Genomic DNA, 27253 nt, shown 5'->3' with positions numbered 1-27253 from the left:
AGCCTATCTTTGAACTCATGATCCTCCTGCCTCAGCCTCCCTCTCAGTGCTGGGATTATAGGCATGTGCCACCGCATCCAGCACAAAAGACCTTTTTTCTTTTTTTCTATCTCTGTCTTACTAAGACTCCCTGGTGCACAATAATGGATTGTTCATATTTATTGTGGACATTTCGATAGTTACTGAAAGTCATTCTTTCGAGTTTCTGGAGAGCTTTCCCAGGTGTAGCGGAAAGCTCAGAGAAATGTAAAATAAGCCTTAGCCCAGCCTCAGTTTATAACCTACTGACTTGAAACTTTTTCTAGATTTCTGATTTGGAAGAGCTCACTCCACCAGAGTGCCTTTCTGACCTTCCCCCGTTTTCAAGATGCCTGATAGGAATAGTAATAAAGTCTCCGGACGTGGTCAGGTAAGTGTCCTCTCTGCGGGTCTGAGGCTTGCCTGGCTGTGCCTCCTCTGACAGCTCCTGCTCTTCCCATCACTCTTACATTTGGAAAGGTGCATTTTCTTCTGCAACGAAAACTTTCCATGGATTTCCCCCCCCCCCCATTTCAGTGATAAAAAAATGTTTACAAGAAACTTATATAAAGAAAACCCCTGTTCTCCTGTACAGCATGTTCACCTCCATTGTCTTGTCATGCGAGCATAAGTAGCATTTAGTTGAGGAGGAAACATGAGGTCGTCTAGTGCAGCTCCCTGCACACGTGCTTTCAGACGCCTTACTGGGTTAAACGTCACGGTAGCTTTTGTCCATGCGTAGCTGTCACCCTTTTCCCCGGCCCATGTGGGGAATCCACGGCTGAAATCTCGGGGTCTGGGTGGCACAGAGCACTGGCGGTGCAGAGGGAATGGTTCTATAGACGGCAGACACCTCAGGCCCTCATGGCAGGTGCGTGCCCTGAATGCTGAAAAACCCAGAGCACCTTTTTCGGCAGCTCTGAGTCATGTGGTGGCGGGTGTAGGCTCTCTTAACCCGCCAGTGCTGTGCTCTCTCCAGCAAGGACACCTGGTTTCAGTGCCTGACCTGCATGTCATGGTGCACGCAGTACAGTGTATGGGAAGAGTTCAGCTAGTTTCCCACCTTGCAAACGGTGGTGTGGTTATTGATGAACCTCCTGTTTATTGTTCTGGTAGTTATCAGCACGTCCTGTGGAGTAAGCCAGATGCTTGTTAATTTTACAGGTCATTTCTGGATGAGTTGAAGGCGTGTGTGATTTCTGGAGACATTGAAGGCATTGTGTGCCTCACAGCTGTTCTGCATCTTATTTTGGTGATCAACAAAGGTGGGTTACCTTCTCTCTCCTCCATCGGGAACGCTGCTGGGTATGCCTGAGCCATTGGCAGGTGTGCTTGGGCGCTCTGATCCTTGCTGGCTCCCCATCAGGCGGGCCTGCCCTCGTAGCCTGCCTGCCTGCCTGTGCAGGAGCTTGTGGTCCCTTCTGCACTGCAGTTCCAGTCCACCTTCCACCTTGCACACTGGGTGCCTTCCAGCATTCCTTTCTGCCGTAGAATTGAATTTCTGTTGATGTGCTGGCTGGGCATGGTGGCACGGGCTGGTGGTCTCAGCTGCTTGTGGGGCTGACACAGGATGATTACTCAGTACTAAGAGTTTGAGTAAGAGTATATAGGCAATATAGCAAGACTGCCCGCCTCCCAATCTGCTCCCCCCAAAAGTGAAAAATGTAATTTGTTAATGATGTTCATGTCGGTACTCTGCCTCTTTCACATCCCAACAAGTAGAAACAGCTGTGGAGGAGTAATTGCAACAGTCACAGCACCATCACTGGGGTGGCCTATCTTTCAGCGTCTCAGCTGTTGGCAGGGCTTTTTTTTTTTTTTTTTTTTTTTTAATATTTATTTATTTATTTTAGTTTTCGGTGGACACAACATCTTTGTTTGTATGTGGTGCTGAGGATCGAACCCGGGCCGCACGCATGCCAGGCGAGCCCACCACCGCTTGAGCCACATCCCCAGCCCCAAGGGCTTTTTAAATTTAGTTTGCTGTAGGTGGAGAAGTCTTCTGTTGAAACAGGCTGTCCCCAAGAGACTGAATGTGATGTGTGTCTATAGATTTATAATACAGGTGGACTACCTTTATCCCAAATGCCGAGTACCAGCAGTCTTTCGGATTTGGAAGTTTTCCAGATTGTTAAATATTTGCATAGACTATCCTGGGCGAGGATCTCTAATCTGAAAAAAGTCAAATTTCAAAATGGTTCAAAATCTGAAACTTTTAGAAGACTATCATAGAAGAGTCAAAAAGTTTTAGATTTAAGGGTCTTTCAGATTATAGACTTCCAGATTAGGGAAGCTCCATATGTACTTTTTTTTTTTTTTTTTTAAGAGAGAATTTTTTTTATTTATTTTTTTATTTTATTTATTTTTTTTTTTTGTAGATGGACACAACACAATGCCTTTATTTTTTTATGTGGTGCTGAGAATCGAACCTGGGTCCCGCCCGTGCTAAGCGAGCTCTTTACTGCTGAGCCACAATCCCAGCCCAATATGTACTATTTTTTAACTTTGTTGGACTTGATTAGGCACAGAAAAGACTTGTCTAAGAGGAACCTCCCCCCACCCTCCGCCCCGAGTTAAAATGCACAACACCAGGGAGGTGCCACATTGAAGGTCCATGAGCTTCTCTAAGGGACTCCTGATTTTAAATGCACAGCATGAGGGGCAGCGCCCACAAGGAGCTGTGAGGATGGAGCCTGGGGTGCTGAGTGTCCACCATGCTTAAACTGGGGGAGAGCTCTGAAATATGCCCATTGCCCCTTCTGTTTGGTATGTGGCAGAGAGCTTCTTTAAGGCTGTGGGATCAGAGCCCCGGGACTCCGCCCACAGCCGAGCTTCCATGAATACACGCTGGACCTTAACAGCATCCCTGGGTGGGTCGGCTGGAAGGGCACATGGGAGTGGCTGCATGTGCAGAGCATTCTGTGCCTCTGTGGTGACACTGCGTTCCCTCCCCTCTCCCACTATGTTCTTGTCACAGGTAAACACAGAAGTTCCAAAGTAAAGGAGACTGCAGCCACTGTGCACAGAAAGCTGAAGGCCTTCATGGAGATCACCCTGGAAGAGGACAGCCTAGAGAGGTGAGTGGGCGCCATGCTCAAGATCAGCAGCTCAGAAGCTGTGGAGGAAGAGGGAGGCACTTCTGTGTGTCTCAGGGAAGAATGGTCACTTGGCACTTTCTGCTCTGGAAAGAGAAGGGCGTTAGCTCAGAAGCTCTCCAGGTAGACATTGCTTTTGCTGGCTCGCCACACTTTGCAGCGGGGCATTTCCTGAGCACAGTGCCTCTTCCCGCGATCGCCATGCTGGGTGGCACGGCCCCTCCTGAGCCTCTGAGGAGCTGCTCCCCTCCTCTCTGGGAGGACAGTGTTGCTTGCTCTTCCTGAGGCTCTGGAGCAGGCTGTCCTTGCTTTACACGTACCAGGGTGACAAACTCCACTCCAGGTCTGCTGCTCCCTTTGGAGAAAGGCTTTCAAAAACGCTGAATTTATAAGTGGACGTCCAAAGTAGCTTTCATGACTTGTTTCATAGTCACAATCACCTGGATGCTCACTTTCTAGAAATTGGCCTTACAAATATGTTTGAGAACTGAGTTGCCTGGAGGTCATGGGATCCATTTCTGTCCCATGGACCCTGGTTTTAATCAGTCAGTGAAATGAGACCCTGTTGGCTCAACTGGGAATTCTCAGAATGTAGTAGCAAGGCCTGATTTCTTTGAAACTCACTTCAGATTTTAAGAAATTTTTTTGCTTTTCTCAATTGTTAAAGGCTTAGACAGTCGGCAGTTTTAGATGGTATTTATGTGACATTCTACTCTGAACACACATCACAAGCTAACACCAGATATTCAGGTGTGTGGGTGATGCTGCGTGCAGGCAGACCAGTGAAGCCACGCAGACTGCCACATGCCAGGAGCAAGGTGGCTTTGGGTCACTCGCTCATGGCAGCATGCTGTGAGCCACACAGCCTCACTTTGTTGGGTCTCCTTCCGTCCCCAGGACTGTCCTGTCCCCAGAGCCTCACCTCTGTTGTCTACAGCCTAGAGTCCCTTTTCCACCCCAGTGAAAAGAAGCCCCACTGCACTGAGAGCAGAGGAAGGGAGGAGATGGGTACTTCAGGAACAAAGGGGAGAGGTGATGCCCTCAGTATCCTCAGGGACGGTTCCAGGACTCAGGGGGAGAAACTGCTGGGTCATCCGTGCCTCTCCTGCTGCCCCTGTGATCATCTCTAGGTCACTAATACCCCGTGCCATGTCAACACTGTGTGAATCGTTGATACATTGCATGGTTTAGGGAATAACAACAAGGAAAAAAGTGTGCACATGTTCAGTGAAGACCAGTGTTTTAAAAATATTTTCAATCTGTGATTGCTTGTGTGTATGCATGTGCAGCCCACAGACACAGAGGGCTGGCTATTAGTAAATCTGCTAATTACAATTCTTGCAATGTTAGAATCAATGGGTTTTATTCCAAGACTTAATCTTGTAGGGCTGGGATATTGCTCTGTGGCAGAGGCCCTGGATTTGATTCCCAACAACACCAGAAAATTTTGAACGAAGTTGAGGTCCATAGCAAGATGGAAGAGAAAGTGCTGTGGTTTTCCATATGCCCATGCCCCCAACATAATGCACCTTCCCACTGTTGGCATCCCATACCTGGGGCACACTTGTCAGACACATCACTATCACCCAAGCTCCGTGGTGCACATTAGAGCTCGCTCTTGGTTTTGAACCTTCTGAAGTTTGAACCAATGTAAGAGGACCTATACCCTTCACTGCAGTACTGCACAGAGTGGTTCCCCTGCTCTGAATTCCTGTATGTGCCACCTGTTGATCCTCCCTCCTTCTGATTCTGCAGAGTTTATACCTAGATGTGTCAGAGGACAGCAGCATCTTGGGAGTGGTTCCACCGTTACGAGGCTCAGCAGTCCCTCCCTAGGCTGTGTGCCAGCTGGAGAGCCAGGGAAGTCAGTCGTGTGGCTCAGGCCCAGTCCACAGGACTGAGAACTAGGGGGGTAACAGTGTCACTGCCAAGGCCAGAGAATCTGGGGGAGCTTGAAGACTCTGGAACCCAGAGTGCTGACATCGAAGGTCGAGAGAAAGGTGTCAGCCCCAGAGGAAAGAGCACATGTGCCCATCTGTTCATTAGGCACATGATTCTTACTTCTGGACACACCAGTTTAGGAGCTGCTGTCCTCTGGACACACTCTTCCAGTCACACCCAGAAAGGACTCCTCACCAGTCCTCTGGGTACCCTTAGCCCCATCACGTGGACAGGGGGCTGTCCTCCATGCCTGCTGAGACAGCTGGGCTACTTCTAGGTGTGGGAATCACAAACACAGCTGTACGCAGGTTTTGTGTGACTGTAAGTTTTTTACTCCTGTGGGTACAAACCAAGGGAGACTGTTGCTGGGTCACAGAGTGTGGTCAGTTCCATAAGCAGTGGTTCACGTGTCCTCCAGCATGACTGTCACTTTGCATCTCCTCCACCATGGAAGACAGTTCCTGCCGCTCCACGTCCTTGCTGCCATTTGGTGTGGCCAGCACTCCAGATTGGGGACATTTTATTAGGTGTGAAGTGGTGTCTTGTTTTAATGTGTATTTCCCTGAACTCATGGTGTGGTACTTCTTTTCATTCACTTATTTGCCCTCTGAATCACTTCTTTGATAAAGTGTCTGTTGAGATCTTTAGCCCATTTTGAAATCAGACTGTGTTTCAATGCTGTGACCAAAAGACCTGACAATTAGAGGAGGAGGGTTTTTTCTGGGGGCTCACAGCTTCAGAGGTCTCAGTCCATAGGCAGCTGGCTGCCTTCCTGGGGCTGAGAGGAGTGATGGCATGAGTGGGCTGTGAGTCTGACCTCATCGGGCATCAGTCCCCTGACAGGGATTGATTGGGTGGTGACTGGACAGGCGGGGGGTGCTGGAGGAGGTGGTCTGTGCCTTTGGTATTTGTTGTGTCTTGGTTGGGCGGAGCCCCCCTCTGCTTCCTCCGGCTTCTTTCCTCCAGCACACCCACCGTGCTGTGCTGCCTCAGCTCAGCCCTAGAAACGGGGTGGCGCTCTGAACTGAGACCTCTGAAGTGAGCGCTTCCTCCTCTGACTGTGCTTATCAGGTGAAGTTCTGAGCTGTGCTTCTCAGTACAGGAGGTATTTCCCTGTCTTTCGGGATTTTCTCTGGCTTTTTGGACGTGGAACATGGTCTGCCCCATGTGATGTTAAGTGCTTGTCCTGTGCAGTGGCCTCTGGCTCCCTGGGCTGCGCCTCATGTCTGACGCTGATGTGGGACTCTGGGTGCCATCGCTTCACGCTGTCCTTTCCATCTGCTTCTCCTTTTGGAGCTCCTGTTGTGCATGTGTCGGGCCTTCACTGCTTGTCCCATGCCTTCAGACGTTCTGCTGGCTTTCTGCTTTTTTCTTTTCAGTATGTGTCCTCTTTACTCCTCAGTTTTCATGGTTTCTGTGGACAGTGTGATGAACACACACCGTCATGCTGTGGTCATGCCATCAACACCCCCAACGTGTCTGTCTTTCCACAATGTCGGGATTCACTGGGAACCATCACGTCACAGGCTGCCCCACCGAGCAGTGGCAGGTCACCGAATGCTTGGCTGACGGTCACAGCCTTCACTTCTAACATCTCTAACTCTCAAGTCACAAAGGAGACTTCACACGATGGCATATATAGACTAAGGAAGAGAGGAAAAGATGGCAGGATGCTGAGCCAGGAGCACAGGCAGAGGCTTGAAGGCAGAGTCCCAGAGCCACCGTGGGTAGTCAGGTGAGGGTCTTAGCCAAGCGGTTCTGCAGAGTCGTCAAGGCAGAGGGTCCCCACGGAGGGCAGTGTTAGCTTGAGTGGGCCATGCATAACCTCCAAGGGCAGGAAAAACTGCTCTCTGCTGAAGCCCAGTGGGACCGGACATGGGAGATTCATGCCTGTGGCCATTTTCCTGGGCAAGACTCATGACTAGTCCCAGGTGACAGGTCAGGGTGCCACTGTGGACAGTCTTGCAGGCTTTTCCTTTTATGGGCCTAAGGTAAGGCAGCTGCATCTGCTGAGGTTGGGTTGGCTGGGTCCCGTGTCTGTTGTTCCTGATAGGATCTGGGTCGGCCACATGTCCAGGTACTCGGGATTCAGTTTCATAAGTCAGCACATGAAAGTTATTGATTAAGTCATGCCTCATGGTGGTGCTGGGCAGGTGTTGCTTGTTTACTGTACAAACCAGGTATGGAGTCATTACTCTTGGCCCTGGTACTCAGAATGGAGTAGTTCAAGGCAAACAACAGCTTTAAAAAATGGGATCACTCAGGGCAGATGCCGTCTGAGAACTGCTGTTCTGTGAATCATGGGATCACTAAGGGTCAGGCGCAGCTGAGAGCCTCTGTTCTGCACACCATGGAGTCACCCAGGGCGGGTGCAGCCTGAGCACACGCCTGTGGGGTGATTAACAGCAGCACCTTCTGCCCTCTGCAGAGTGCTCTGATTCTGAGCATGAACTCTCGAAGATGATGACCTTATTTTGAGATGGCTGGAGCTTTTGTGCATCAGAAAACACGTGCAGCATAAAAAGTGTGTATCAGACACACAACTCACCAGGGCGACCACAATGACAGCTCTAGGAGTTTTAACTCATCTTTATTTTAAAATGCCATTAGTGAGGACACCGTTTTGGGTGTCACATGTTTTTACTGCTGAGGGGAAGTGGACTTGGGCTCCTGCTGCAAAGCCTCACTGCCCCTTCACCAGTGTCTCCTAACTCCTGCCCTGAGCAGGGCCTGGGGAGCTAGAAGCTCTGAGAGCAGAACTGGCTGTGGAGATCCTGTGTGCTGCCATGTGGTGCGGTGCGCTGTTCCCCGCCAAGCCTCGCACTCTGGGCAGTCCTCTCAGTGGTCTGCATTGCTGGGCCCACCCCTGTGCCAGCAGCAACCCAGCAGAGCCAGCGCTGAAGAAAATCAGTCTGAAAAATGGTTGAAGCAAAGCATTCATCCATCAGGAGGAAGCAGTTGAGATGTCACATTCAGAGTGTGTTTCTGAATGACCTGGTTTAGTGTTGGACCTGAGAACCTTGGCCAGCTACCATCTCCAAGGCTCCAGGAACCCTTGTTCCCTGGGGTGTCTATACAGTGGGCCTCGATTCAGAAGTGAGCAATCAGCTTTCCCCCCAGCGGGGTTGGTGTTGGTTGGCTGGTTGGGGTGCTCAATAAAAACGGCTTCTTACTGTGCCTTCACTGCCTCGCCCAGCGCAGAGCTAAGTTGGATGCGTTTCCTCAGGGGGAAGAACTTGTGTGTGCAAGGAGCTATTTTAACCATCACTAGTGTGAAGACAACACCTTTTACTTTGAGGTTACAGACGTGTGAGCCTTTCTGAAGGTTGGGTTACCTCCCAAGTCTTCCCACTGAGGACATGCGCTGTGGTCGTGCTGCTGCCACAGCGGGTGCCACGTTGGTCTGCTCTGCGGGCGGTGAGGGTGGCCTGGGGTGCAGTGGCTGAGCAGGGCTGGAGGAGAGCGGCCGTCATGCTTTCTGGTCTCAGCACTCCTCCACGTGCTCATGGGCAGGGCGTTTCTGTGGCTTCCTTAGAGCACACCCCTGTCGCTTACACACAAGCCCCTCTTGAGGGATGGTGATGTCCTTCATCCTGCTCTTTGCTCAGTGCATGGGTCCTTGGTGACCACAGGGTGCTGCCTTGGCCACTTCACAGATGCTGAGCCTGGGTCCTGCACTTCACAGGCTCAGAGCCCAGGGAACTCACCCCCCGGTTCTCACATCTTATGCACAAGGAGATCCACAGCCCACTAGGCTTGGTGGCCTAAGGTTCTGCTGCTGTCCCTTTAGCTGTAAAGCCCCAAGTTCTCTTCCTCTTGTTCCGCAGTTGTCATTGCTTCTTGGGTCCTCACCGTGCACTGACCCAGCCCTCAAGCAGCAGCAGAGCAAAGGGGTGGCCTGCTGTGGGGCTCCCAGCATCCGCCTGGCATCCAGTTTGGTCCCAGGACCCTGTCCACTGAGCCCTGCCCATCCTGAGTGGCCAGGCAGTGTGCCAGCCTTGTGGCTGGCGTGGGTGTGGGCCAGTGGAGCAGTGCTGAGCTGCGTAGGCAGTCTGCCAAGACGGCCTCGTGTCTGTCTTCGGGGTTCACGCGCTCGTGCTCCCTGAGGAGACGGCAGAGTTTTAAGGGTTGGGGTCTAGGTGCTGGTGGCTGTGACTCTGCCCCTTCTCCTGTCTCACCTCCAGCTCCGGATTGGCAGGAGGGGCAGAGCTGAGCACTGTTCTCCCCAGGCCCAGGGCTTGGCAGGAGACCCGGAGGAAGCAAGACCGCCTAGGGCAGCGGTTGGTCCTGTGAGGTGCCCCCAGCCCTGTTTGTGTGGCATCCTTGGGCCCCGTGCTCATCGTTTCTGGCCCCACTTGGGGCACCTCATTTGGTGGTGGGCCAGCCAAAGGCCCACAGCAGCCCCAGGAGCTCAGCCAGAGCTGCTGCCGCATCATACTGCAGAGGCCCTCTCCATGAGGTCCAGGTCAGTTGTCTCGGTGCTGCCTGGCACACAAGACCCAGTGCCGAGGGAGGGGGTCTTGAGGGACAGAGGACCTGGACAAGTCTGTTTTCTTCCCTTAAATCTGTGTGGGTCCGTATAGAAAGCACATGTACCTCTGAGTGACTGGACAGACTTACTGAGCTCCCGGCAGACTCTGCAGAGAGCTCTCTGGATCTGTCTTGAGGTGCGGGTGCAGGTGTGTGCACAGCGGCCTTGTGCTGACTGCAAGGTGGTGTGACCTGGGTGCGCTGACTGAGCCCAGCACTTCAGAGTAGAGCTCGCCTGGCTTGTAGCACGACCTCGAGAACATTCAAAGTAGCCGTTGTGCTTCACCTGGTCAGATGGCTGGACAGTCTGCAAGGCTGCATCAGGCAGAAGGGCATCATCTCAGCGGTGGGCACAAGACCAAGAAACAGCGTCTGCAGACTCAGGAGGTTCAGTGTAGCTGCTCTGCCCAGTGGAGCTGTCCAGGAGATGCCAGCTGGTGAAGCCCTAGGGCTGAGCCTCCTGCTCGCAGGGGTGCGCTCAGTTGTAGGAGCAGAGGCCAGGTGCCAGCCTCAGGCAGGAGTCTTGATGGGAACAGGCCCTTGGGAGTGGGAGCACAGCCTGGAAGGAAGCGCAGTGACTTCTCGCCCCCTGGCTGGACAGGCAGGGCCAGGTGCCCCGAGGCCTCGAGGCATCCGAGCTGGCTGGGACTGTCCCGCTGCAGAGCAGGGCCGGAGCCTCCTCTGTGCAGCAGGGGAGAATGGGCCAGAACGACCTCGTGTGCTTCTCCCTGTGCCGTGGATCTGAGGTGCGGCTGAGAGGAGGTCCTGAGGAAGCTTCTGAGGGCCGACCTGAGTGGGTGCACACAGGCACCGTTGCCAGGGCTCGCTGTGTGGGGCTGCCCAGGCGGGACTCCCGACCTGCACTTTCGATGGCCCTGCTGCACCCTCAGGTGCGCCCTGGTTGTGTTCCTTTGGAAACGTACGTTTGGATAATCTGGCCTTTTTTTCTCTGTAGCTGAGTCAGTCTTTGTGTTTCAGATTTCTCTACGAATCGTCAATGAGGACCTTGGGGGAGCTTCTTAACTCATGACCAGGCCACCACCTCTTTGGACATGCCCAGTGGGGAGAAGGGCTCAGAAAGTGAAACAGTGCGTGTGCATTTCCCCAAGTTTCTAACATTGATGATGGGGATTGGGGGGTGAGCCGAGACCTCAGAAGTCCTCAAGGTTTGCCCAGGACCTACACAAAGGGTATGTTTAATACAAAGGACTCAGGTGTTCATGGTGCCAAAGTTCATGGTGCAAAGGGGAAAAGGACACTTCCCAGCAAACCTGGTTGTTTTAAAAATGATTTTTTTATATATAATATAGCTTGTAAACCATGAGTAATAAAGCACTCACCACATATTTTTGTCTTTTGTTTGGAGACATTAGTTGTTGAGAGCCACAGCCGAGTCGGAATGGCGCCTGGCATTTTACCAGAAGGAGTGGTTGAGAGGTGATGCCAGCGAGCCATTAAGATGATGATAATTAAGTTAAGCTGTGGACGATGCTGGATTGAAACAGGCTGTGTATTCAGTTGTATATGGGCCCTTTGAGTTCCCATTGAGTTCTCTGGCAGTTCCCTTTGAATTCCCATTGAGTTCTCTAGGAGTTCCGGAGTTCCCCATTGAGTTCTTACAGAGCCCGGTGGAGGGCGGAGGAAGTTCCAGGGGAGGGAGTTGGTGTGTGGTGTTCCTGGAAGGGCCATGTGGGTGGCGTGCGGGGGAGTTTGGGCAATAAAGGAGATCCTGTTTGAACCTACAAGTGCCTCGTGACGCCTCCATTATTTTGTGCCCAGCCAGACTGCAGCATTTGGTGGACGCCTGAGGCTTGGGGGTAAGTGAAATTGCTCACCCCTGAGGGCAGGGCCAGAGAATGGGTGACCATTTCAAAAAACAATGTGTTCTTGTTTTGATTTGTTTTGTTTTTGTTTCAAGCTTCCTGTCCCTGAGGAAGAGATAGAGATAGACCACAAATACACATGTCAAGAAAATAGAAAAACTGATACAACGATTTTTTGTTCCGTTTTTGTTTTGTTTTGCTTTGGTTTGGTTTTGTGTTATCTTGTTGGGTTGCGTTATTTTTATAGCAGAAATATGGAATTAAAAATTAGTAAAAACCAAACCGAAAGGGTGTTAAGTAAATTGCTAGAGGAAGGAGGCATCTCAGTAAAATCAAGAACAGTTAGGGCATACGTTAAGACGATACAAAGGTGTAGCCCATGGTTCAATAAAGAGGGGTTATTAAATATATCACAATGGAACCATCATGGTGAAGATTTAAAAAGGATAGAAAAGGAAAGCCCAGGAACTCTGCCAGTTGGCACATTACCGTTACGGACATTGGTACAATCTTATTTGCTTAGTCAAAGAGAAGACATTTTAGATTTTAGAAGGAGTTGCCCCATAGGAGGAGGGTTTAACAAAACTGGATATGATCAAAGGGGTAAAATACCGGGTATTTGCCCACGATGCCATAGAGGGAGACGTTGGGCTAATGAATGCCGTTCTCAAACCACCATAGAGGGTGCTCCATTATCAAAAAACGGACAAGGACCAGGTGTTTATCCACGATATCATGGAGAAAACCATCGGGCTCCATTGCCAAAAAACGGACAGGGGGGCCCAATGCTCCGGGGCCTACAACCACAAATATACGGGGCAATGGAGGAACCCAGCAACACCATCAGGGTAGTGCCCAGGACACATTATCCATTAGATCCCTCATCAGACGAGCCAGAGGGAGCACAGGGTTGGACATCTGCGCCTCCGCCAGAGCAGTACTAACTCCAGAAATGGGAGTTAAGATCATTCCCACAGGAGTAAAAGGACCTCTTCCCCAAGGAACAGTAGGCTTATTATTAGGACTCAGTTCTTCTACTCTCAAAGGACTTATGATAAGTCCTGGGATAATTGATCCCGATTATGAAGGTGAAAACAAAATTATAGCCAGTTCTCCAAGGGGTGTATCAGTAATTTCACCAGGAGATAGAATAGCACAGTTATTAATAATACCCATCCTGCATGATAAATTTTCTAGCCGTATTATAGAAAGAGGTTCCAGGGGATTAGGCTCCACAGGTGTAGATTGGGCTATGCTTTCTTTAAATTTAGATTCTTGCCCAATGCTAAAACTAAATATTCAAGGACACGAATTTAATGGACTACTGGATACAGGTGCAGACCTTAGCATCATCTCTCGTCAAAAATGGCCAAAACATTGGCCATTACAACAAGCCACTCAAACGCTTCGAGGCCTAGGAGTGGCGACTAATCCCCATAGAAGTGCAATGGTATTAGATTGGGAGGATCCTGAAGGATGTGAAGGAACTATACAGCCATATGTATTGGATCATCTTCCCGTAAATTTATGGGAACAAAATGTCCTAGATCAATTAGGTTTGACATTAACAAATAACATCAATCCAAATGCGCCCACTATTATGGCTAGACAAGGTTTTAGGAAGGGAAAAGGATTAGGAGAACAAGAACAAGGTATAGCAGCACCAATACAAATAGATCAAGAAATAGATAGACATGGATTGGGTTTTCAGGAGAGGTCACTGAGACAATAAAAATTACTTGGAAATCAGAAAGGCCAGTATGGGTTCCTCAGTGGCCCCTGACTAAAGAAAAGATACAAGCAGCCCATGACCTGGTCAAACAACAGTTAGCGGAGGGTCATATACAACTTTCCGTATCTCCCCATAATACTCCCATTTTTGTCATCAAAAAGAAATCTGGTAAATGGAGATTATTGCAAGATTTAAGAGCTATTAATAACGAGATGGTTATTATGGGACCTGCTCAATCGGGGATTCCTCAATTGTCTGCTTTGCCAAAAACCTGGAATGTTTTAGTTATAGATATTAAAGATTGTGTTTTTTTCAATTCCAATTCATCCTGAGGATAGTCCACGTTTTGCATTTACTATCCCTGCACTGAATCATGAAGGTCCTGATCAGAGATATGAATGGAAAGTACTCCCTCAAGGGATGGCTAACAGCCCAACTATGTGTCAAATTTATGTTAACAAAGCAATCCAGCCACTTAGAAATCAAAATCCTGAACTACAAATATTTCACTATATGGACGATGTATTATTAGGACACAAAGATAAAAATACATTGCTAGAATGTTATGCCACACTTACAAATTTATTAAAAAATTATAATCTAGAGATAGCAATAGATAAAGTACAATTAAATTTTCCAATTAATTATTTAGGAGTTCTATTATCCTCAACCATGGTCCGTCCACCAAAAATTCAAATACGAGTAGATCAACTCAAATCACTTAACGACTTTCAAAAGTTATTAGGAGACATAAATCAGATAAGGCCTTATCTAGGCATACCAACATGAGAGTTAGGACCTTTATTTGATATCCTAAAAGGTCCATCAGATCCAAATTCACCCTGCATATTAACGCCTGAAGCAAGAAAGGCATTAAAAATCATTGAAACATATATGGAAAATATGCATTTGGATAGAATTGACATAAGTTTGCCTTTATTATTTATTGTACTACCAACAAAAAATATTCCTACAGGAGTATTTTGGCAAGAAGGTCCATTATTGTGTACGCATTTATCTTATTCTCCTAACACTGTTCTTACTAGGTATCCTGAGGCTGTAGGACAGCTGATACTCAAAGGAATAAAAGCAGCAAAGGGAGTGTTTGGAATTTCTTCCAATAAAATTATGACTCCATATACTATGGATCAAATTGATGAGTTAGCTAATGAGGTAAATACTTGGGCAATAATCATGTGCAAATCTAATATTTCATTTGATAACCACTTACCATCTAACCCTTTGTTGTCTTTTTGGTCTTCTCATCCTGTAGTTTTTCCAAAAATGACAAGAAAAACCCCTATCATGAATGCTCCAAATATATTCACTGATGGGTCAAATAATGGTACAGCAGCAGTAGTTACCCCTGATCAAACTTTTGCATTTTTAGTACCCAAACAATCAGCTCAAAAGGTAGAGCTTATTGCAGTATTACAAGCTTTTGTGATGTTTAAAGATTCTGTATTTAATTTATTTTCCGATAGTCAGTATATAGTTAATGCTATAGTATCCCTTGAAGATGCTGGTAGGATTTCCCCTTCCTCTACTGTTTTCTCTTTGCTTTCCACTATACAAAGTCTAATCTGGGACAGAAAAGATCCATTCTTCATAGGACATATCAGGGCACATACAGGATTGCCTGGAGCCCTTAGTTTGGGCAATGATTTAGCAGATAAAACTGCACATGACATACATATTTTCTCTACACTGGAAGAAGCCACAAATTTTCATAAAAGGTTCCATGTCAATGCTAATACTTTACAAAAGCGTTTTAAAATAACTAAGGAATAAGCTAGACAAATAATAAAACAATGTCAAAATTGTGTGACCTTTTTACCACAAGTTAATCTTGGAGTCAATCCTAGAGGACTGATACCTAACCATATTTGGCAGAGGGACGTCACACACTTTCCAGAATTTGGGAAATGAAAATATTTGTATGTTACAGTTGATAGTTCTTCCGGATTTTTGATGGGCTCCCTTCATGCTGGAGAAAAAACCAAAGATATTATAGCTCATTGCTTACAAAATTTTGCCACTGTGGGCATTCCAAAACCGTTAAAAACAGATAATGGCTCTGGCTATACTTCTACCTCTTTTAAACAATTTTGCTCATCATTTGGCATTACTCATATAACAGGAATCCCATACAATCCTCAGGGACAAGCTATAGTTGGAAGAGCTCATCAAACTATTAAAATGTAGTTATTAAAGCAAAAAGAGGGAATTGGAAAGGGGTATATATCCCCCAACGATAAACTTAAAATAACTTAAAATAACCCTTTTTACTCTAAACTTTGGATTCATCAGAGCTTAGTGCTGTGGAAAGGCTTATGTGTCCAAAAAATGTACATAAGCCCAAAGTACTTTGGGTGGATATTCTAACAGGACAATGGAAAGGTCCTGACCCAGTGATTGTCTGGAGTCGGGGGTCTGTTTGTGTGTTTCCACAGGGAGAACAGCAGCCAATTTGGATTCCAGAGAGATTAACTAAAGCGATTTCTACAGACCAAAAAGAAGATGATTTGGCTCAAATCCATAACAGCTGATATCCAGAACTCCAGTTTGGCTATCCTTACACCTGCAACAGTGGTTCTCCCACACCTGGAGGCTAATGAAACCAGGATGCTTTTTTGAATATCTATTTTATTATTGCCCTTTCCCACATCATGAAGTTCTATTTTGTTTTTTGAGCTCATACAGACCTAGGTTAATGTTTTTCTGATCAGTTCTATTTTTTGACTGTGGAGTTTTTAAACATTGCAATGGAGATTTCACCTGTGAAAAGCTACAAGGCCTTTACTATTATGTTATGTGTTGTATGTTATGTGTGCACACTTGTGTTTTGTGTTGTATGTCTGTATGTGCGTATGTCCATAGATCATACATGAGGAGCGCTCATGAAAAAATGGATCCAAATATTTTTTTATTATTCATGTGATTTAAATGGTTTAATTTAAATTGGGTAAACAGCTGTTGAGGATTGTTTTAAAATGTGAACAAAAAAGGAGGTTAACAGATCTGTTTGTTTACTTTCACCTTTCCTTTTCATTATATCTAATTCTATTCAGGATACTAAATTGTTTAGAAAATTGCTTTCTTTTAGTGCCTGCTGGAATGTTACATAATTTTTTTAGCCATCAATGCCAGAATTCCTATCTTCATCCCAGTGCCGGTGAAGACAAAGATAAAACCAAACTACAGCTTCTGCGATAGCTATCACAACAAACTTTATAAACTGATGCATCAATGAATAATGTAACTCAACAAGTGATGCTCAGTCAAGAAGTCGATTTACTTTGGGAGGAAATGAACATATTAATAGATTCCTCTGCTTTGAGCTGCTTGCAGAACTTGCCTGGACTATGTATCACTCGTATGCATTGTGAACTATCTGTTGGTGCAGCGAATTGTGTTAGTGCTGGGGTATCTTTGCTGATGGTGTCATCGATGGTACAGTTTTTCCAAAAGGAATCGTCAATTTGCTTGGTGTTGTGGCATTTTCTTATCCTTCTCCCTTCTGCTTGTGATGGTCATTCAGCTAATATTTGGGGGCCAACAGAGGTGAGGCAAAGAACCTCACCCCCCCATTGGTGCATAGGCCTATCCACAAGTATGGCTGTATACTTGACCGGTAGTCAATGACGGGTAAGATCCAATTGCAATGGTACCAACCTAAGACAGGAGGCTGACGCCTTGAGGTCAGCTCATCCGATGACGGGTAAGGACCATATGTAGTATTGGACAACCTAAGACAGGCATGGTCCCTAAGACAGATGCTTGTTGTTTAATTAAACAGAAGGGGGGAGATGTTGAGAGGCACAGCGGAGGTGGAATGGTTCCTGGCATTTTAGCAGAAGAAGTGGTTGAGAGGTGATGCCAGAGAGCCATTAAGATGAACATAATTAAGTTAAGCTGCGTATAATTGCTGTGACTGGATGATGCTGGATTGAAACAGGCTGTGTATTCTGTTGTATATGGACCCCTGCTCTCCGGCAATAGGGCGGCTCCTGCTCCCTGGGGTACCTGGAGTTCCTGTTGAGTTCCACCGGAGCCGGTGGAGGGTGGAGGGAGGAGGGAGGTGGAGGGTGGAGGGAGGAGGGAGGTGGAGGGTGGAGGGAGTTCCGGTTGGTGTGTGGTCTTCCTGGAAGGGCCGTGTGGGTGGGGTGCGCGGGAGTTCGGGCAATAAAGGAGTTCCTGTTTGAACCTACAAGTGCCTCGTGGTGGCTTGGTTATTTTGTGCCCAGCCAGACTGCGGCAATTAGTGAGTGTTTCACCGGAGCCAGGCACGTCGCCCTGGGCCTCCACAGCAGAAGCTGTCAGCCTGTGTCCTGAGCGTGACCTCAGCTCGCCTGCCCGGGAGTGCCTGGTCTATCACCACCCTAGAAAGGGGACTCGGTGCACTTAAGTTTCCTGCTTAACACAAACATGGACGACTGGGCTGGGGTTGTAGAGTCCTTGCTCTTATGTGCACAGTTCCTGGCCCCAGGGGCTGTGTCAGATCGGGTCCTGAGTCCTCAGGTGTGCAAGCAGGCTCTGGGGCCCTGCTGTCTGCAGTGGCAAGTGGCCTCAGGCTCCTCTTGCACCCCTCCTGCCCTGACCCTGGAGTCATCCATCCTCCCAGGACTGGGGTGTTTGAGTGACAGTCTGGCCTGGGGTATCACACTGGCAGTGGTCCTCGACTGTCGGCAAGGCCTGTGGGCACCCAGGACCATGTAAGGAGGTGAGAGTACACAAGTATGAGCAGGGGTATGTGGTGATCATGTAGCACGCGCGCGCGTGTGTGTGTGTGTGTGTGTGTGGTAAATATGAGTCTGTCTCCTTAGTGTGTGTGCGTGCGTGTGTTCGTATGTGTGTGGAGGGTAAACGTGAGTCTGTCTCCTTAGTGTGTGTGTGCGCGCGTGTGTTCGTATGTGTGTGGAGGGTAAACGTGAGTCTGTCTCCTTCCCGTCCAGGGCTTCAGCTTCTTGGCTTTGAACCCTGCCAGCAACAGGAACTCCGGGGTCTAGGGCGGGACACCCTGGGTCGCACAGCAGCGCACCTGACCCCCAATAGGTGTCCCACTCGCCACCGGGGCTCCAGGCCTCTGAGAAGCACTCCAGACCTGCGGTGGTCTCTGGGCCCAGGGTCCTGTTGGGCTGTCCTGCCCACCTGAGCATGTGGTCATATATTTGCTTACTTTTATCCTCGATTTGTACCCATTGTTTTTAAAATCTATCTTCCTATAAATATATTCACATGGTGCGAGAGTTGAATTTTCACAGGAATATTTGAGAAACGTACATTTCCTCGTATTTTAAGTGTTATTTCCTTAAAGTGTTGAGTGCCTGGCTCTCAGAACAGGAGCACTCTGTGCTGTGCAGCATTCCTTCCCTGGAAGGTGGGCACCCCTCCTGTTCCTGGAGAGGCCTGAGTGCAGTGAAGGCTGCACCCCGTCCTGGCGGGGCTCCCCATGCCTATGGAGTAGGCGTGCCGCTGCCTCTGGCCTCAGGGCGGGCTTCTGCAGGAGAGGCTGCCAGCTGCAGGGTGAGTGGACCCCGTGCTCTGGAGGGGCTGCTGTGGGCCTGGCCCTGAGCCTGGGTGGGCGTGCCTGCTGCCCTTGCCTGCCCGTGGGTTCCTCATCACCCGAGCTGGTGCAACAGCACCCTGTGTGCTCGGGGTCTTTCTGCCCAACTTCTTTCTCTGCTGCGTTCAGAGCCGCAGGGGCCGCCGGTGCCTGCCCACAGGACCTTGGCAGAGCTGTTTTCTCTGTGGTGCGGCTTGGCGTTGGCTTCCCTGGGTATCGACACAGCCCTCTTCCTCACCCTTCGTGGTTCTAGTGGCTTGTGCCGTGTGAGCAGCAGGCTGGTCGTGCTGGGCTGTGGGGCAGCAGCGCGGGTGCTCCACCCTCCACCTTCAGGCAGAATCCAGAAGGACCTTCTGAGCTGCAGCTGCCACAGACGTGTCTGCTCCTCCACCGCCTGCGGCAGGGCTCGCAGGGTCGCAGTCCTGGGTGAAGGCTCTGAGAGGAGGCACTGCTCCCTCCACTCCAGGTCCTTGTTGGGTTTGGGTACAAGGTGTCCCCCAAAGGTCCTGGTGAGCCAACCAAGAGTGTTCCAAGGTGCAATGGCTGGAGTAGGAGAGCTGTGACCTCATCACTGGACTAGTCCACTGATGTGGCGTCAGGTGGCGTGTGGCTGGAGGAGGTGGGCCCCTGGGGGTGGCCTGTGGGGCATGGATCTTGCCCTGGGTGAGCGGAGCTTTCTGCTCCCTGGCTGCCGTGTCCTGAGCTGCTGCTCTGTGCTGTGTCCTCCTGCCAGGAGACTCCTGCAGGTTGGAGTCTGCCAGCTGGAGCCTGGGCTCTGAGCCCAGCCTTTCTGTGCCCTGGATCTGAACCTGAAGGACACAGACTTCCTCCGGAGCCATGTGCTGGTGGTGTGCCGCTAACAGATGGGTCGTGGGCCACAGGAGGGAAGCGGCAGCTCAGACCCTGCCTCCCAGGCCTGCAGTCAGGGACTTCTCCCCACCACCAGTGAGGACACCTGTCTGTCTGTGTGCTCACGTGCGCGTTTGTGGTGTGGCATGGGCAGGCAGCATGAGGGACAGGCCAGGGGACAGCAGGTTCCTGTGCCGGCAGGAAGGTGGGCGCTGTGGTGAGTGCGGTGCTGAGGGAGGGGAGCCGGCAGGAGTGGGAGGAGAGGGGAGAGGAGTGCTGAAGCCCAGCAGCTCCTGAGCCCTGCTGCCAGCGTGCCTCCCTGGGGCAGGTGACCCTCCGCTGGTCTGCAGCCACCGTGGCCTCAGCCTTGGACAAGGCACCAGACTCGAGCGGACATGAAAGAGCGCAGGAGAGCTGGCTCTGCGTGGCAGAGGAAGGAGACAGTACACCAGCGTGCACCCTGACCACACAGGAGGGTCCTCCCCACCCCCGGTGGCCCAGCCTCACCCAACAGGGGTGCGCTCCTGCCATCCCACAGCCTCACCTGCTGGTTCCGCATCCTCTCTCCCTTCTCTCCCAGGTCCTTTGGATCTTGGTGGCCAGTGATGAGGACAGATGACCGTTGCTCCAGCTGCACAGGGGCAAATGCCCCACAGCCACCTGGGGAGTGCTCCCGATGCCCTGTTGTGCAGAACCAGGACGGGAGGGGAGGAGTCCCCCACCCCCACCTGACGCCTTAGTTTCCCAAGGCTGCTGTGAGTCGGAGCCGCCAACAGGCATGGCGAACAGCAGAGCTGTTGTCTCAGAGCCCTGGAGGCTGGCAGTCCCAGATCAAGGAGTGGACAGGGCTGAGAGGGAGAGAGTCTGGCCTCCCCCAGCTCCTGGAAGCCGGGAGTTCCTGGTGTCCTGGGCTTGTGGAAGCATCAACCAGTCTTGGTCTCCATGCTGCCCACCTTCTCCCTCTTTGGGTCTAAATCATGCACAAGGACTCCAGCTGTTCTGGATCAGGACAACCCTGATGGCCTCACTTTAACCAGGTTACTTGGGTAAAGGACCCCATTTCCAGGAGGTCTAGAAGGTTAGGACTCCACTTGTGAACTGGGGGGCACCACTGGTCCCTGGTCCCTGTTGACAAGAATCTGTATTTTTACCTAGTCCCAGCTGACTAGAGGCTATAACAGGGCCCGCAGCCTGAAGGCAGCTCTCGGAAGCTATGGCCCACCCGTCTCCATCCCATGCTGTGGCCTCACCCTGTGCCCTGGACATCTGCGTCCTGATCCCTGCCCCCAGTTCCTCTGATGTTGGTCCGTGGGGCCCAGTGTCCTGGCCCGTCTGCAAGCACTGTCCTGCTGTGGTCCTGCTCAGGTGGGCAGCCTTCCATGGACCTGTGTGAAGGATGCTCTGCTTCCAGAACCAGTGCCAGCCAGTGGTGGTTTTCTTGGAAGTGTCGCAAGAGGTGTCCTTTCCCTGGGGACAATGTCCAGGTCTTACACAGACCTCAGCACCCCTAAAATTCTCACTGACAGGATGAACCCCGGATCATGGTCTTAGCTCTTCAAGATGGCCACTCCTGGTTGTCAAAGTCATGCTACCAAAGGTAGGAGTCAGAAAGGGCTGAGTTGCGATGGAGCAGACGGGGGCCAGCACAGCCTTAGGTGAGACTGTGGTGGAATGCTGTTGTCCCTGTTCCAACCCCTCTTTTCTGCTGTCCCTGAGACTGGACCACCTGCTCAGCAGAGCTGTGGCTGGGCTCCCTTGGGTTGTCTGTGAGGTGGGGCCCCTCGTGGGTTTATAGGGCAGATGGTGAGGACCCTGTCTGCATCTCCTGACACCACCTCCGAGATCTGATGTCTTAGACCTCCTGTACTGGAGGGTGGGCTGTCCTCACTGCTGTGCCACCTCCTGCACATTGAGGGGTGCACATACATGGAGGCAGTGTGGGTGTCCCCCTCACACTTGTCAGGTGTCTGTGGCACCACTGCTTTAGTCAGGTTTTTCATTGATCAAAAGATGTGACAAGAACAATGTAGACAAGTTTATTTTGGCTCATGGTTTCAGAGGTTTAATCCATGGGCAGCTGACTCCGTAGCTCTTAGCTATGAAACAATTTGCTAGCACCCCACCCCCCATTCAAACAGGGTGCACCACTGACTGGTTTCTTCTCAAGGGAATTTTTACTTTACACCCTTGATCCTAAGACAGGTGTGGTCTTGCCAGTTCTTTAGTGACTGATCTCTTTTAACATCCACAACTTCCTTAGTCCCAGTTTTACTTGCACTTTTCTGGCCAACCTGCAAGTTTTTCAAATATTTCTGCTCTGCTTTCTCCTCCTGATTATCACAGTAAACTTGGTTAAAAGCTGCCTGTGATACTTATTCCACCACATGAAGGCTGTGCTGCCTTGGAATTTCCTTTGCCAGATTAATTAGTCCATCACCTTTAAATTCAGCTTCACAAATTCTCAGGGCATCTGCAAAACGTAGACAATTTCTTTGCCAGAACATGCATGAAATGGCTTCTAGTATAACTTCCAGTAGAGCCCTCCTTCTCTGAAACCTCATGAGCCCAGTCTTTAGTGTCCACACCCTACTGCATTCTGGTCTCCTGCTCTCCCACTGGAATCTCCCACTAAGCTCCACAGACAACATTGTAAAGCTTTCCAGTTTGCAGTCTCTAGACCCTTCAAACTTCTTCCTTCAACAAACCAACTCCAAAGGCGTCTGAACCACGTGGTCAGAACAACAGTGACCATAATAGTGATGACCCCACTTCTTGGTACCCTTTTGTATTTTTTTAAATATTTACTTTTTAGTTGTAGTTGGACGCAATACCTTTATTTTGTTTATTTATTTTTATGTGGTGTTGAGGATCGAACCCAGGGCCTTGCACGTGCTAGGTGAGTGCTCTACTGCTGAACCACAACCCCCCTTTTGTATTTTAATCAGCTTTTGAATCACTGTGACCAAAAGACCTAACTAAAAAGATAATGGAGAGGAGGAACAGTTTATTTTGGCTCATGGCTTCAGAGCCAAGTGATTGGTCACCTCCACACAACGTCATGGCAGAAAGGTGTGGTGGAGGAAGTCGGCTCAAGACCTGGCAGCTAGGAAGCAGAAAGAGTCTGCTAACCAGGGATGGTAGACCTCAAACTCCTTCCTCCAATCACACCTTACCTGCCTGTAGCTACCGCCCAGTGTTTCCCTATCGGCGATTAACCTACTGATTAGGTTATAACCCTCACAATCTAATCGCTTCACCTCTGTCTGTTCCTGCATTGTCTCACACGTGACCTTTTGTGGGACACTTCATATCTAAGACACAACATCCACCTTCTTCAGGACTTGATTGGGACCCTCTGGGCCCCACTGCAGTGAGAGGGGACACACCTGATTTCAGGTCTGTGGTATGATGCTGCCCATGTAACCTTCACTAAGAATATTCTGTCCCTGGACTTGGGTTGTCTGGGTACCTATTGACATATAAATGTCGGTTTTAAGTAAGAAATTTTGAAAGCAACATTTTTTGCCTTTTTGTCTTCTTGCATTGGTTAAGAACTTAGTTAATCCATGTGAGTGGCTTTTAATAAAAGTGTGACAGTGTGATTGTTCCTCTGGGTGGGGGGGCATTTACTGAGGATCAAACCCAGGGGTGCTCTATCACTGAGCTACATCTTCAGTCCTCTTTATTTTGAGACAGGGTCTCACTTGGTTGCTCAGGCTGGCCTCAGCCTCCCCGGTCAGGATTATCGGGGCTCTTCATCTCAGAGGGAATGTTTCACCATTGCCAAGTCTGTGTGTTTGCTATGCTGTTGAGTTAGGAAGGCTCCTGCCCTTTCCTGGCTTTTATAAGAGCCCTAACACACACGACTGCCAAGTTTTATTGAGCTAGTTGCTTACATATGTAGGCATGATAATCATTTTTTATTTTATCAATATAATTATTCTCTGTTACTAAAAAAGATCCTTATTTTCCTGAGATAAAACCAACTTAAAGGGCCTTGGATTATGGCTCAGCAGTAGAGCACCCACCTAGCGGGTACGAGGCCCTGGGTTCGATCTTCAGAACCACATAAAAATAAATAAAATAAACATATTGTGTCCAACTACAACTGAAAAATACATATTAAAAAAAAACCCTTAATGATGAAGGGTAATCTTTTCTATAAATTAGTGAATGGGGTTGTGGTTCTTCAGGTTTTTGCATCTGTTCATGGAAGACTGTCTGTACCTTTGTTTCCTCTATTTCCCTTGTCTGATTCTGCATTAAGAATAGCCTCATGGGGGGTGGGTTGTGGCTCAGCGGTAGAGCGCTCACCTTGTAGGAGACACCACATACAAATAAATGAATAAAATAAAGGTATAAAAAAAGGAAGAAGAAAAAAAAGCTTAAAAAAAAAAAGGATAGCCTCAGGAAATAATTTGAGAAAGGTTCTGTCTTTGTGTCCCTGAGAGCTTTCAAGGGATTGGAATGCCCCTCAGGATGCTTGGCTGAGTGGCCTGAGGCCGTGCTTTCCTTGTGGGAAGAGGCTAACCAGGCTTAAATCTTATGTAAAAATTTCAGAGCACTCAGGATTTTGTTTTATCTTGGTTTAATTTCCATGGGTTAAATCATATAATTTTGTGAAAAAAACATACTTCAGGTTTCATTGGGCCTCAATCCTTCATAAACCCTCCCGACGTATCTGCCCTAGAGGAGTTCTTACCAACAGGCACAGGGAGCCGAGAACAGGGTGCTCAGGTGGCAGTGTTTGCAGAAGCCATGGGGAAGCTCAACTCCCTTCGGGAGCCCAGTGGGCAAGACAGCCTGTGCCTGTGACCAGAGTCAGCTCTGGGTGTGGGGTCTCTCCAGGGGCCTGGCGTTTAGGACACGTGAGTCCTAGAGCAGCAGTATGACCATACCGTGTGGTCCTAAGGTGCCCAGAGCTCCCGGACTCACACAATAACCAGGTGGGGCTGAGGAGGCCCTGGGGCTGGCCCATGAGGGGAGCAAGAGAGACCCAGCAGCTCGCTGGCTTGGCTTGCCATGGGATGCCCAGCGCAGGTGACCACCCAGCTCCAGCCTCAGAGGCCAAGCAGATGCCAGTGCCAGACTCTGATGCCCCAGCCCCAGGGCCCAGAGCTTGGTGAGCCTGTGTCCCTGCTCTGTCACCTGAGTGCAGTCCCCTGTTAGCCACAGAGAATGAGCAAGACGGGAACCCTACTTGTGCACACACATGACAATACTGTGTTGGTGCCACAAGGCAGACCCAAACCCAGCACACTGTCATGGAGGGATGGGTAGGGTATGCTTTGTAAAGGCACTGACAGAAATCTGTCCTACGGACAGAGTGCTCGCCTAGCATGTGAGGGGCACCGGGGTAGTGGCTCAGCGGCAGAGCGCTCCCCTAGCATGTGAGGGGCACCGGGGTAGTGGCTCAGCGGCAGAGCGCTCCCCTAGCATGTGAGGGGCACCGGGGTAGTGGCTCAGCGGTAGAGCGCTCGCCTCACACGTGCAGGGCCCTGGGTTCAATCCTTAGCACCACATAAAAATAAATAAAGTCAATAAATAAGTAAATAAGTACATAAATAAAAGTATTGTGTCCATCCACAATTAATTTTTTTTAAAAAAACTCTGTCCTAAGCTAGAAGGAGACCTCTGAGCCTTGACTTCACTTCACAAATGTTCTAAGTACTTTGATTTCAACATTTAACCAAGTGAAGCTTTAGGCACAGATGTGAGCCACAGAGGTGGGAGCAGAACCTGCTTCTAAGCGCGCGTTCGTGACCAGGTGCTCTCAGCTGCAGGACACACCACCTGGCCAGCTCTCTGAAGCATGGGGAGAGCCGTGTCTCTGAAGATGAATCACCACATTGACCAGGTGTGCCCTGGGCTGGGCTCCACAGAGACCTCAGACCTGGCCAGCAGTGGGAGACCCTTACTGAGCTGGGCTCTGATGGCCATGGATTGCAGGACCAAGTGGTGGTGAGGGAGCACCAGAGGTAGATGCCCTGGCCATAATAATGGCCTGCTCAGAGGGGCAGCCAGGGGAATTTCCCACAGATAGCCATGGAACATGGTGTCCAGAGCAGATGGGCAACAAGGATGGGTCAGTTGGGGTCATTAGAGGAAGTCAAGGGCAGATTGTCAGTGGGCTTAGGAAAGTGGCCCCAAAAGGTTCATAGTCCTTTACCCAGATAGACCTGAGGCTGTCAGTGACCAAAGCCTGGTCCTCCCAGGGAAGTAAGAGTGCATGTCCCCTCCGTGTCCACAGATCACTGGGCACTGGGAGAGGTGGCACCAAGTCTTGAGACTGACGCTGACATTCTGGTCTCCATGAGTGTGTGAAGCACCATCTGGGTTCCAGGGACTGTGGAGACCAGGATCACTGTAGAGTCCTCCGACACTCCCCTGTGCCCACCAGACTGTAAGTCTGGCACAGCATCACACCCAAGGAGGAGTGTGATGAAGCTCCTCAGCTCACCTCTGCCCCTGCAAAGGAACCCGAGGAACACCCACACCGCCAGCCCTGATGTGGGCTGACTACTGGACCTCACACTGACTACTGGCCACTGGTCCAGCCCATCAGGATAGGGGCTTGATCAACCCTGTCGGGCGTATACGTCCTGATGTCATCCCACCATGCAGCAGAGGCCGCTGTGGCTCTAGTCTTGAGTGGACCCCAGGGAGGAACTGTTGGGGGTGGTGGAGTCGTCTTTCTGAGGGGTTACTGCAGATTGAGCCCAGGGTGCTCTACCACTAAGCTGCATCCCTAACCCCTTTAATCTTTTATTTTTGCAACTGGGTCTCACTAAGTTGCAGAGGCTAGCCTCAAACTTGTGATCCTCCTGACTCAGCCTCCCAAATCACTGGGATCACAGGTGTGCACTCAGCAGAGGCAGAATCCTCAAAAGGTGGGGGGCAAGACACTGGGAGGTCCTTAGGTCATTGGCACGTGCTTTTGCAAGGGACTGGGACCCCAGCCCCTACCTCTTCCTCTGTCTGACTTGGGATGAGGTGAGCTGTTTGCTCTACCATGTGCGTCTGCCATGATGTGCTGGCCTGCCCAGGCCAGAGCAAGAGGCCGACCCACTAGGAGCCACCATAAACCTTCCTCTGCCAGGGGACTCAGGCGTCCCACCCACCCTCTCAGAACTCCCAGGCCCTGCTCCCCTCCCACCCCCTTCTCCTTGGTCAGGTGACTGACCCCTGTGTCCTGTCACTGTGGGTCAGGTGAGTGGAGCCATGAGGCACGCACTCTTGCCACAGCGTCGGGCCCGTGGTGTCCTGTGGCTGCTCCTCGATGGTGCCTGCATGTCTCTGGGTGCTCTTCCCCGTGTGGGTGCTGCGTGCTTCGGAGCACAGCCCTGCACGGGTGCTGAGCTCCACACAGGTGGAGTCACACCACCCCCCGGGCCGGGGTCTGCGCTCCTCACCCGACCCCACTCTGCCTCTGCTTCGACCTGAGGTCCTGGCTCTTGGGTAAATTCTGACCTCACATCCAGTGGCCAGGCTTCATCTCCCTTGACGCACAAGGATGGCAGCTTGGCTTGTCGCCCCCTGAAGGCTGCTCCACGTGGGTTCCGTGTGGGTCAGATGCACAGTTTCATAGTTGAGAGAGCGTTCGTTTCCTCTCCTGTAGTTTTGTTTGGGTTGGTAATGTGTAGACCAGAACCCTCTGCGGGTCCAGCCTCCCTCTACCCAGGCGGGCAAGGCCTCTGAG

General features: G+C 50.1%; 1 protein-coding gene across 3 annotated transcripts in view; it reads left to right on the top strand.

Annotated features, from left to right (window-relative positions):
• Ncapg2 (non-SMC condensin II complex subunit G2) overlaps positions 1 to 10930 on the top strand; it is a 68564-nt gene extending 57634 nt beyond the window's left edge. For all 3 annotated transcript variants that reach the window (XM_046433571.2, XM_058577012.1, XM_058576576.1), the window contains 4 exons: positions 306 to 409; positions 1183 to 1283; positions 2996 to 3095; positions 10563 to 10930. In XM_046433571.2, the coding sequence (XP_046289527.1) occupies positions 306 to 409; positions 1183 to 1283; positions 2996 to 3095; positions 10563 to 10614 (357 nt within the window). In that variant the 3' untranslated portion in view covers positions 10615 to 10930. The remainder of the gene's footprint in view (positions 1 to 305; positions 410 to 1182; positions 1284 to 2995; positions 3096 to 10562) is intronic.
• Positions 10931 to 27253: the final 16323 nt, after the last annotated feature.

The sequence above is a fragment of the Marmota monax genome, unplaced genomic scaffold (genome assembly GCF_021218885.2).
Source record: "Marmota monax isolate L192 unplaced genomic scaffold, Marmota_monax_Labrador192_F-V1.1 WCK01_AAM20220418_F8-fsc00275, whole genome shotgun sequence".
Classification (NCBI taxonomy): Eukaryota; Metazoa; Chordata; class Mammalia; order Rodentia; family Sciuridae; genus Marmota; species Marmota monax.
This window is presented reverse-complemented; position numbering and strand designations above follow the sequence as displayed.